General features: G+C 37.7%; 1 protein-coding gene across 8 annotated transcripts in view; it reads left to right on the forward strand.

Annotated features, from left to right (window-relative positions):
• rasgrf2b (Ras protein-specific guanine nucleotide-releasing factor 2b) overlaps nt 1-12,151 on the forward strand; it is a 64,272-nt gene that overhangs the window by 36,430 nt on the left and 15,691 nt on the right. For 5 of the 8 annotated variants that reach the window (XM_079606104.1, XM_079606107.1, XM_079606105.1 and 2 more), the window contains exons 10-16: nt 1,136-1,296; nt 1,727-1,793; nt 2,230-2,366; nt 3,572-3,654; nt 5,021-5,269; nt 7,773-7,865; nt 8,295-8,707. In XM_079606104.1, coding sequence (XP_079462230.1) covers nt 1,136-1,296; nt 1,727-1,793; nt 2,230-2,366; nt 3,572-3,654; nt 5,021-5,269; nt 7,773-7,865; nt 8,295-8,707 — 1,203 coding nt within the window. The remainder of the gene's footprint in view (nt 1-1,135; nt 1,297-1,726; nt 1,794-2,229; nt 2,367-3,571; nt 3,655-5,020; nt 5,270-7,772; nt 7,866-8,294; nt 8,708-12,151) is intronic. The other 3 variants (XM_079606108.1, XM_079606111.1, XM_079606106.1) reach the window with 2 other exon arrangements.

The following is a 12,151-nucleotide window of genomic DNA, read 5'->3' on the forward strand; positions in this document are numbered from 1 at the left end:
ATACAGTAATATACTTTTAAAAAATCATTAATTCATGCATTGATAATTGTTCTTCTAGTTGAATGATGCATTGTTCACTGCTACAGTTTATATACAAATGCTTTATCTCTCCAGAATGTTTATTTTTTAGCAATAATAAAACTGATTCCTTGTCAAAAGATAAGGACAAATTCTTGCTTCTCTGGAAATCTGGAATCTCTTCAACATTTAAAATGTTGCTATGCAAAGATGTTTTTGTCCTCTTGAAATGTTAACCTATGAGCTTTCATATAAGCAAAATTAATTTATTAGGATATCTCAAACAAAAACAAAAGCTATAAATGCCAGGGGGAAAACATAAAAATTGTCATTTTGAACCGGTTTAAATTATAATTAATTTACATTTTATATTTTTCCAAGTTAATATAATAATATAATATAATAATAATAATATATTTATTGGGATTATTATTACTAAGTTAGCCGTGTACCCTTGAATTGCTCTCGCGGTACTTTGATGACATACGTCATAGTGACGTGGCATTGGCGCTGTCTCAAGTCGGACAAAATTTCTAACCGGCATGATCTGCTTCAAGTCAGACGTGGATCGGTCTGCGCAGCGCTGCATGAAGTCAAACACACCTACAAACATGACACAAACATGCAGCCAATGAGAGCTCTCCCCAACTGCGTGTCTACACAAAACATGACAAACATGAAAGCTACACATAACAGGACAACATGAAAGCAAGCGGCGATTAAATGAGCATGATTGTCCGAACAACGATACCAAACCGAAACCAAACTAGACCAAAGTGCTGGGATCCGCACACACAACATCACACGTGGACGAAAGAGCATACGGCTCGAGTGAACACAAAACTAGACCGAAGTGACAGAACCCTGACAAATCTGTCTTAGTGGGAATTTCCTGGATTGTGGCTTATGAGATCTGAATAGGATTTCTTATGATTTTTTATGATTGAAAATCTGCCATGTTTCCTTTTGTTATTGTAGTCTTTTGTTCAGTGGTAAAAGTGTCTTTGATCTTCATTTATCATTTGTAACGGTGTGCTTCTGTGGCTCTGTTGTCTCAACTCGACGTGTCATTCTCTTTCACATTTTCCCTTTCTCTTTCTTGCCATCTTTTTCTCAGGCTCTTTGATCCAGTTGCCTTCAGTGGAGAGAGGGAAGCTCAGTAAGGTGCGACTAGGCTCTCTCTCGCTCAAAAAAGAAGGAGAGAGACAGTGCTTCCTCTTCACCAAGCACTTCCTTATCTGCACACGCAGCTCGGGAGGCAAACTTCACCTGCTCAAAGTACGCACATGCACACAGAGCAAATGCAACCCGAGAGAAAATGACATTTACAGTACACTAGTCACTCTAAAAAAATATAAAATGTCGTCCTCCGTTGTGAAACTAACCCCTGCATGCTCACTAACCAAAACCCAGAAGTAAATACACTCTAGTTGTAAAACTAGTATCAAGCCAATTTCTCAAATTCAACAACACCTCGTTTTTGTTTGCCTGTTAAATTATTACAGGTTATTATAATTATTTGGTGATCACCAAAGCAAAATGAGAGTTATAAGCAAACAATGCAAAGGCTTTAGGAAAACACACAACTGAAATGTCATTGTACATTCAGATCCCATTATTCACAAACCCATTATTCTAACAAACCATCAATATCAGGAAACTTTCCCTTTGTGATTAACCTCTCATCTTAATGGTTTGACTCCGGCAGCAAGGTGGTGTGTTGTCCCTGATCGAGTGCACTCTAATCGAGGAGCCTGACGCCAATGACGAGGATGGTGAGCCTGTTTCTTTCACGCACATTTTCAAACACATCAGCACAGATGATTGGAGACATGCATCATTAGTTATATATTGGCCATTATTTATATAGTGCTGGTTAATTAACTGTTATAAACAGGTCAGACAAGAGTCAAAACTGCCTGCTGTTTAAATGTCAAATGGGCAGAGATGATAATTGTCATGGATTGATTATCCACTTGAGGGTATAGAAAGAGACCCATGGGCTAATTCAAAACTGCATCACAATGACCCTCTCATGATCCCTTTATTTGGTCCCTAAGAGCTTATTTAATAAACATCACAATCATTACTGTGGTACTAAGAAGAAATCCCTTCAGTTCAATTAGTTTGTAATGCCATTTTTATTTTGAGTGATCCCATAGGACCGATAGTTAGGATTTTGTGCATGATTCACGTTCATTTTCTTTCCAGCTAAGAATTCAGGGCAGGTGTTTGGTCACCTGGACTTTAAGATTGTGGTAGAGCCCTCAGATGCTCCTGCCTTTACTGTAGTGCTGCTGTCGCCGTCCCGTCAGGAGAAAGCGGCCTGGACCAGCGACATCAGCCAGGTGAGAGAACAGAGAAGCCACTTGTAACCAACAGCTTCTTTTCGGCATTTACACTGAACTGCTCATGGTTATTTCAAGGTTACACTATACTGTTCAAAAGTTTGAGGTTGGAAGATTTTTTAAATGTTTTGCATCCCTTATGCTCATCAAGGCTCCATTTATTTATTTTTAATTAAAAAAAATACATTAAAATTATTATTACAATTTAATCTAACAGTTTTCTATTTTGATATGTAATTATTCCATTATTTCAGTGTCACATGATCATTCAGAAAGTTCAAAAGAACAACATTTATTTGAAACAGAAACATTATTGCAAAACATAGTTTTTTTGCTGGGCTTATCACAATACATTCTGGGTTTTCTTTTTCCAAGAAGGATACATGTGATGCTGCCTTATAATGTGGCTAAAACAAGGTATCTTATGAGCCATCATAAGTAAGATTTTTGCAGCTCATTATGTTGAGGCAGCTCACTATGTTCACAGAGGGTTTTTTTATATTATAAAGGTTTTTAATGTCATTTCTGATTAAGTTATTGCATGCATCCTTGCTGAATACAACTATTAATTTATTTTAAAAAATCTTACTGACACCAAACTTTTGAACAGTAGTGTATATATTATCATTATTCTGCATATGCTCACTCAACCTGGTCAGTGCTGTGGCATGGTTGTTAATTCATGTGTTGTAGATGCAGGTTAAAATCTAGCCTGCTTCATTTCCCATATCCAACTATGCGATCCTGTTTCTCTCCACTCTCCCGTTGATTAAAGGCATACAAAGGCAGATTAATATAAATGATAACAGATAACACTGCCTGATACCTCATCTATAGTTTGTGCAAATGCTCTGAACCATACAAATCCCCTGTAGCCTTTAAAAACAAAAATGATAATGGCTATGCAGAAGCACTGGAACAAAACCGCTAACCACCACCTCACTGAAACTTCACACCATATTCAAGAGCCATGAGGTTAAGACTTGTTCCTGGAGGGGAACACTTTGTACTTGTGGATGGAACTTGGCTTACTGATGAACCCACAAGAGATGTCTCTCTGTCCTTTAACGCCTCCCAGTCTCGTATATACACAAAGGAATTACATTATGTCCATGTGTTTAATTACTAGATTAATTGTGTTGTGTTGTTTATGGTGTTCCTTGTTTTGATCCCTCTCTTTAAAATATCTGCTCTTTGGAATGTAGTGCATCGATAACATCCGCTGTAACGGCCTGATGACCAGCGTGTTTGAGGAGAACTCAAAAGTCACAGTGCCGCACATGATTAAGTAAGTCAGACCTGCGTTTATAAAGAAACAATGTGTGTCTTAGGTACCCACACTACAAGATAATCTGGCCGATATTGGGCCATTTCTCTCCTTTCCATCAATCCTAGGAAAAGTACTGATTATCTTGATGGTTGTATAGATTATCTTATCAGATTTATGTTGTGAGGTGTGTTAAGTGTGATTGAATCTGCTCGGGAAGAACGTTGGAGCCGCACCGATCTCAAATCATAAATATCCACCATGTTGAATATTTACAATCAGAAATCCTGTTGGTTTGGGAAAAGCTCGAGGACAAACATACTCTGCAGCAGATTGTCACGTTGAACGAAACGATACCAAATCAGAAAACGAGGTGACGGATAATGGAAACATAATACGACTTCATCCAAACCTTTTAATTTTTTTTACCTCAAATTTTCTCTGAAAAGCAGTCCTATCATTCCTCTTGCCTGTCATCCTCCATGTTTGTTTCCTCTAAAGTCACGTTTGACCACGAGAGATTTCTGGTGTTCACAGTCGGGACTCTGGTTGTTTGAGAATGGAATCTGTCCGTGTCCACACACTAGAGGAAAAAAAACAAAAAATATATATCGTCATGTTTGTGGTCTCTCACATTTTGAAAATCTGATAAGATTTTAAATATCTTGTAGTGTGGGTCAGCTTTTAAATGCCATGGGTCAGTGTATTGTACTTATAGAAGCACTTCCTCTACATTTTCATACTAAATTTAGGCCAGTAACATCCCATGTACACATACAAGTGATTTTGATTTCATCTAGTAAAAGACCAAATTACTAAAAATCACAATTTTGAAATTATTAGACCTTCAAATTCAGCAAATCATTTAGCCGAGAACATCTTGCTAACGGCTTGTTTTGGAGGCACGGTGAACATGCACTGAAGCCCTACATTTGTGCAAACACATCTGTCCAAGCTTAACATCGGAGTGACAGAGAGGGCATGCAACCGGGACTAATTTCCCTCCTTGCTGGAAAATATGTTGGCACTACCAGTCCAGGAAGGATGCAGCATTTCAGTGCAACTAGCAAAAAAGAAAGATTTTTTTTTTTTTGTAGTTGTCCTTTTTTAAATATACAGATATTAAATATTTATTTAATATTTTAAATCATTTTAATATTCTACTTGTGGATTAGCATAAAGCTTCTAAAAATTGTCCATTAAAAAGTAGAAAACAAATAATGTACATATTATTATTATTAATAGTCAACAAATCTAGGTTACATTTGGACTAGTCAACTGTGATATCAGTGCATCTCCACTAGTTTTTCATAACATCTCCATCCACCATCAACATAAATGCACAGCATACAGACCGTAAAGATGCTTTGGTTGTGCTCTTCATTAGATCTGATGCGCGTCTCCATAAAGATGATGTTGACATTTGCTTCAGTAAGACGCTCAACTCCTGCAAGGTTCCTCAGATCCGCTACGCCAGCGTGGAGAGGCTGCTGGAGAGGCTGACCGACCTGCGCTTCCTCTCCATAGACTTCCTCAACACCTTCCTGCACACCTACCGGATCTTCACCACTGCCATCGTGGTCATGGAGAAACTGGCTGACATCTACAAGAAGCCTTTCACATCCATACCAGTCAGGTAATGGAGCTCTCAAAGGGGTTAAAAGTCACCACTAGAGCTATGGTCTGTCTTTAGTTTTGATGTCCAAAATATATCTACATTTTTTTTATCTCTTTAGTCTGAAATAACTTCCAATCCCTCATTTCAACCACCAGCCATTGTTGTCAAGTAGATTTCAAACGTTTAATGCAAGTATAGTAATATTGTACTCAATTGTTTTTAAAATAATAGTTATAAACAGCTATTACAGCTACATACATTTTTACTGAAAAATATATGTCATTTATGAATAAATTTAGCATTTATACTTCTGTTAACGGTTTTGAGTGATGATGCATACAAATTGTTGAATCAATTAAGTTTTGACTCAATTTATTGAAATGGAAAGTTCGAAATTGACAAACCAACTGTAAGGACCACCCATTGGCCCAACGACGGAATCCAACGGGGTGGGCGAAGGGATAATGCGTGTATATCTTTCCAGCTCTCCAGTGAAGTTCACTTAATTTATTAGAATTTAGTTTGAATATTACTTTAGCTCTACGCTTAATCTGACTCCAGTTTCAAGTGATAATCAAATTTAGATTGTGTTTCTTATTAGAAAATAGTCATAAATATTGATTATGAATTAATTTAGATATTTGGTTATTCAGAGTTTCTTATCTTTCATTTATTTATTATGGACCCAATGCCGCACAGAGATCACGTCGGCCATGTCGTGTTTCTCACGGACACAAAACTTGTCAGTTCTGAAGTTAGTCAGAGGATGTAGGGTTAGCTAATACCTCTTAAGTCGGTTGCCTACTGCTCACTCATACAAAAGAGTGTAGTTGATTTTAGCCATTTCCATACAACTTGCTAAATCAGTAATAGACAGAAATCAAAAGGTCTTCAAGATGACGTGCCTACTGCTCCATTCATACATGCGCCTTTAGTTTGACCTATCCTGCAAGATTTGCGGTAGCACCAGCCTCCTATAATCTACTAAAATAATGATTTCAGAAAACTTCAGAATAAATCAAGATGTAACATTTATTTGTCAGGTATAAAAGTATCATGCCAATTACACAAGTAATTAAAAGCCAATTCAGAAATAATAGATGCATGACATAAATTTCTCAAAGATAACTCTAAAAGTAAGCAATGCATTCCTGACAGAGACACACAGCGGTGTGTGAGTGTTTTCCAACGGGAGAACACTGACAGCACTGTATGGGGGTTTTCCTGGTTACAGGATCCCAAAGACAGCTCTGTTACCTAGCCTTAAATACCCAGACCAGAACAAAAGGGTTGTGCCAATATTTTCAGAGTTTGTTTTGGGTCAGTTCCTGTACCCCAGGGGGTAGCACCTGGTCTCGGGAGAGTGGGGAGATATCTTGAAGAGAAATCACCCAAAGAGGAACACAGGATTCTCCTAAGTTCTTAATCTTTCTAATATTACCAATGACTGCAATGAAATTAAGACCATTTTACCAATCGCACTGAGACATCTAAAATGATACCAAACATGAAAAGGAAAAACAATAGATTTACAAGATACATCATATGTGATATATAGGCATTCTTAGTGAACTTTTGGTGACTTGACTCAGGGGGAGAGGGGGATGCAGAGATAAGGGAAAAGTGTTTGGACAGGACAATGTCCTATGCTCTGTCTTTGCGATCTTCTGTCCAGGGTGCGTTTTATGGCTATATTGCAGGGTGAGTTTTATTTTAACAGGAAAATCAGTTCTTACACAACCAACTCTTGTAATAACAGTTTTACCACTAAAGTTTAAATCAAAGACGCTCATATCTGTCTTGACACCAGACACAAAAAGGTGTTAAACAGACAGTCACAGTACTACTAACTTTAATATGGGCTTTAAGAAAGGATTTTAGCGAAGGGTGCTGCATATTGTTATCTATTTCACAATCTATACAAAAACTGTCATAACCTGTGTCTTTCAATTTAAATCAAAATTTTTGTCCTTACCGCAATTCTGCTGCATCACGGTGGGTAGCCCGGCCTCATTGATCTCATTGGTCCTGCTCCACATAACTATGAAATGTCTTACTGGCTGTAAATACATTGCGTTACACAGCAGTTTTGTATTTAGTGTGGACAGGGAATATTAACATTCAAATGTTCTGTGAAATTGAAATATATGAAAGAGAGCAAAGGGGGCATGCATCTAAACCACTGCTGTGAGTGAGCCTGAGTAGTGCATTTATCTCTGCATACACTTGTGCTCTTCCTTTCAAATGGAAAAAGGTTTTCTATTTCAAAAGCAGGTGTTCCTGCCAAGTTGAATCGGTGCACTTTTAGTAACCTGTACCTAAAAAGCAGCCCTGAAAGTGCTCAGAAATTCCTCCTCAATTGTCGTTGAATGTCGTTAATATTCTTGTGCAGATTGCAAACACAGCATGTGTACCTCATGTGAGGATGTCTGTGGTCAGAGGGTGTCGCTGTGAGTGATGTGACGTTTAATGTGTTGTCTCTGATGCTCCTCATCACTCCACCCACTTTGCTGTCACACAGGGTCCAGTATCACTCATTTGACCGCTTGTCCATTACATCCATCTGCCCAGACTACAGCCTGAAGATCAGGAAGATGGCACTGGATCAGTCAAAGTAACATACCCATCTCTCTGTTACCGATTCAATTTCATCTCTCCATTTTTCTGGTTTATCTCCTCACATTTTCCACTCTGTTTGTCTGTATTTTTGGGAGTGTTTGTCTTTATCCTTTTCTTCCTTTTTTTTTTTTGGAAGTTACTATTATGTGATTTTATTAAATCCTGGATTCTGCCCTTGCACAATTGCTGTCATCCATTGCAGATTTCACATCTTGCAATGTTTACATGTTGTACTTAAACTCTGAAAGCTGCAGAGGAGGCATGCCTCAACAAACGATGCTCCATATGTGTTTTCACAAGTAGAATGCAACCAACCAAGTTTGACAAGAATGTTACGTGTACTTGGAGCATGCAAGTATGGAGAATGTGTCAGTGTTGCTCTGCCATTTATGCCCCATCTTTAAATGTTGTTTCCACAACTCAGATCCCTGGAGCTTTTCTTCGCCACCAACCAGAACAACCGCAGTGGGGACCACGTAAATGACAAATCCCCCAGACTGTGTCGCAAGTTCTCATCTCCTCCACCTCTTACCATCCCCTCCCGTACTTCCTCTCCAGTTCGCATCAGGAAACTCTCTCTTAATTCCCCTATCAGCTCAAAAGTAGGCATCCTGGATCTGTCCACAACTTCTTTATCTGCAGCCAGCAGCCCAACCACCGCCAACCCCACCATCTCACCCCCACCATCCAACAACAACAATAACAAGCCCCCTGTGGACCTTAGCCGTGGACAAAGTCCGTCCTCCCCTGAGCAGAGCCCTGGAGCTCTGGATGAGAACGCAGAGGTGCCGCGAATCGACGCTCTCTGTGGTAAACTGCGCCGCAGCATCAGGAGAGGTGAGCTAAAAGAGATTTTCTATTTCTAGGAGTAGTAAGATAAACATATTAACTCCCCACTGTCTACTACCTTCTGGGTATCTAAAATAGAGCCTCATAAGTTGGAAGCACATGGAGATTCCAATAGACCTTGTGTAGCCCCGCCCCTTTTCAGCGCTCCGCTCGTTGTCTTTTGTCTTCCGGTCTGTATTTTCACAGCGATCTTGCGTATTTATGAATGAACTACTCGTTTTAAAATATTCCCGGTCTACTGACAGTTGTTAAGACATCTGCTTTAAACCTTACAATCCTCATGATAACTTTCGTTAACTTTACATTAAGTAAATCCACTTCAAAAGCTAATTACTCCTGGACAGCGATGCCATAGAAATATACAGAGCGACCGCAAAAACGGAAGTTCAAAGACAATATTCTAAAGATGGCTGCACGCTCGTTTCTCAGGCACATAAGGTCTATAGAATGCCACAAATGGGTTCTGGAAGTAAAAACCCCATTCATTTTCTCCATAGGGCAATTGATTTTTAACGGTAACTTTAAAGACAGACCTACTGTGAGCTATGAGGTTGATAATCAATGATATAAGCTTTTGTTGAAGTCATCAGACCACATTATTTCAAATTATTGTGGTTTACAGCGAAATTCCTGGTGAAAACAACACTACTCATTGGGGGTGTAACGATACCCTCATGTCACGATTCGATACATACTGTACAGTATCACGATACTGAACTCACAATATTATAGGGTATATGTCGAACGTCGCATTACGAAACCGGAAAACAGAACGCATCGCTTCCGGTTCAGGTCTTTTGTATGTGCTTCATGCATTTTTTTTACTGTTTTACTCAAGATAACTTAAAAGGAGCGAGCAAAGATGATCATAACCAATGTCCCTCGCATGTGAAGATCGATATTTAAAAGTAAAAAAAAATAAAAATCTTCACACTAACGTTAAGATATTTAAATCGAATAAAACGCCAATAACAAAGTGAGATAGGTAGGTTAGCTGATTACCTTAAAATTCCATAGATATCGGCGTCAGTTCATACGGCTGTTAACACTTTCAATGACAAGCGGATGCGATGAGACCAGGTTTCCGGTTTCGTCATGCGACGTTCGACATATACCCTATTGCGAAACTCCAAGACATATGATAAAAGGTTAACAAAAAATGTACTGTTGATTAAAATGCTAACTTTGATATTACATTGTGGGTTTAAATGAATAGGCTTGGACTTGGTGCTTGTAACCCAAAGACAATGGTGACACCAGAATAAAAACATTCATCATTCTGAAGCTGAAAATACTGAATTATTTTAGACGAATATGCTTATTTAAAATAAATGTAGGCCACTTTTTACTGGTAACATAAGACATTTGGAATTAGCAGAACCCACAAATATTCCCCCATTGCATTATCATACATTATAATCAACATTATATATAGTAGTTTATTGTAGTACTGACACTAAAACTCTGAAAACTTAATTTTTTTCTTACACAGTAATTTTTGTTTTGGGTTAACTACTCTATACACGATGCATATTGTCATTTTTGTATTGCGATATATTGTGGCACGATATATTGTTACACTCCTACTACCCATGATTCTGCAAATATCTCTCCACCATTCAGAGAATCGAAACAAAATTCAAAGGTGCTGTCCCAGATGGAACCCTAAGCCCTCGCAATCTTCCCATGAGTCCGCACTTTTGTGATGTAATGCCGCTTTGACTGTCGGGTAGAAAGTCTCCTGCTGAGCTCGCTGAGCGCATATAATTTATCATTAAAAATGATCTCGCTTCTTCCACCATCATGGATTTACTGGACTTTGCTGGACTTATCACAATACATTCTGGGTTTGCTTTTTCCAAGAAGGATATGTGATGCTGCCTTATAATATGGCCAAAACAAGATAGGCCTGTCCTATGAGTCAGCATAAGTAAGATGTTTTATTTTAAAAGCCTTCACCTTGGGATCATTTCTAGTGTCTCTGTAGGCAACACACTTTGTTTTGGAATAGAGCAGTGTTGGATGTTGGAAGTAGGTCAAGACCCTAGCTGGATAGGAATGTGGATGTTCATGAACATTACCTTCATTAGTCGGCTTTTGCCTTTTTAAAAGCATAATTTCATCTAGAAGTAGCTGGCAGAGTGAATATTGTAGGTAAAATTCTGTAGATGCTCCAAATTACATTGAAAACCATTATAACTTAACAGCCAAACTAATGTGTTATTTTCTTTTTATAGGCTATTAGTCTTACCAGCATTCTCCTGTCTCCACATAAAATCTATGCGCTTATAAAGTGCAAACGTGCTTGTATTGAATCCCTCCTTAATGCAAAACAGAGGACTTAAGGTATTTCACGAAACACCATAATGCTTGTGGTTATGGCCCTCTATTATACTGGCATCCAGGCAGCTCGGAATGAGAAGCAGGAAATGTTTGAAACCTCAACCAAATGATAAAGCACTTTCTTTATTCAGAAACATTCAAAGGATTGATATTTGTTTAGGAAATGCACGTCTTTGAGTGACTTTGGTTAGGATTTCTGATGTGCGAACTATACGGATATTTTGCTTCTTTTGTGTTTGCTAGTGTTAAAAGATTTTCTTGTATTGTTTCTCCCTCTTTCTGCTATAAAATTCACCATATTATGAGGTCAGTCTTATTGTGAACTATTGGCACTAATAGTAAGCTTTAACACTGCATCAGACAAGCCACATTTTACTTTGTGACCAGACCCAAAATTAAAAATTCTGTCATCATTGTTAACCAAACAGTTGATGGACCCCATTGACTTCCATAGTATAAAAAAAAAAGAAGCAAAAAAATATATTATTTTGTGTTCAGCTGAAGAAAGAAATTTATCCAGGTTTTTAACAACTTGGTGTTAAAATGATGAGTAAATGATGACAGAATTTTTATTTTTGGGTGAACTATCCCTTTGTTTTTTTGGTCTGTCAAATGATAAACCAGGCCAAATAATATGTCCCCAGTCGTATTTATGGCCCAGAATATCATTTAAACTGAAATACTATTATAGTTTTTATTAATAGTTTAAATTATTGTAATTTCTATTTGTTTTTTTATTAAACTAAAACTGAAATAAAAATTAATAAAACTAGACATTAGTTTAATTTATTTATATTTCCGTTTTTAGCTATTTTAGTACATCAAGCTATAAACTAAATGAAAAGTAACCGATTTTTTTAATGGTTTTAGTTTTAGTTACCTACAGTAACCCTGCTTAGTTTTTTTTTTTTTTTTACTTAACCACCTCACAACTTCTCATATCACCATATCAACAACCTAACAACCACCCAGAACACCCTAGCAGCTGCGTAGCAACACTGTAAAAAAAATAATATATATGATCAATTCATTATAACAACATATGTTTTTACATTGCTTTAACTCATCAAAATAAGTTAAGCAATTTTC

Source organism: Phoxinus phoxinus (genome assembly GCF_949152265.1).
Source record: "Phoxinus phoxinus genome assembly, chromosome: 3".
In the NCBI taxonomy this organism is placed as follows: Eukaryota; Metazoa; Chordata; class Actinopteri; order Cypriniformes; family Leuciscidae; genus Phoxinus; species Phoxinus phoxinus.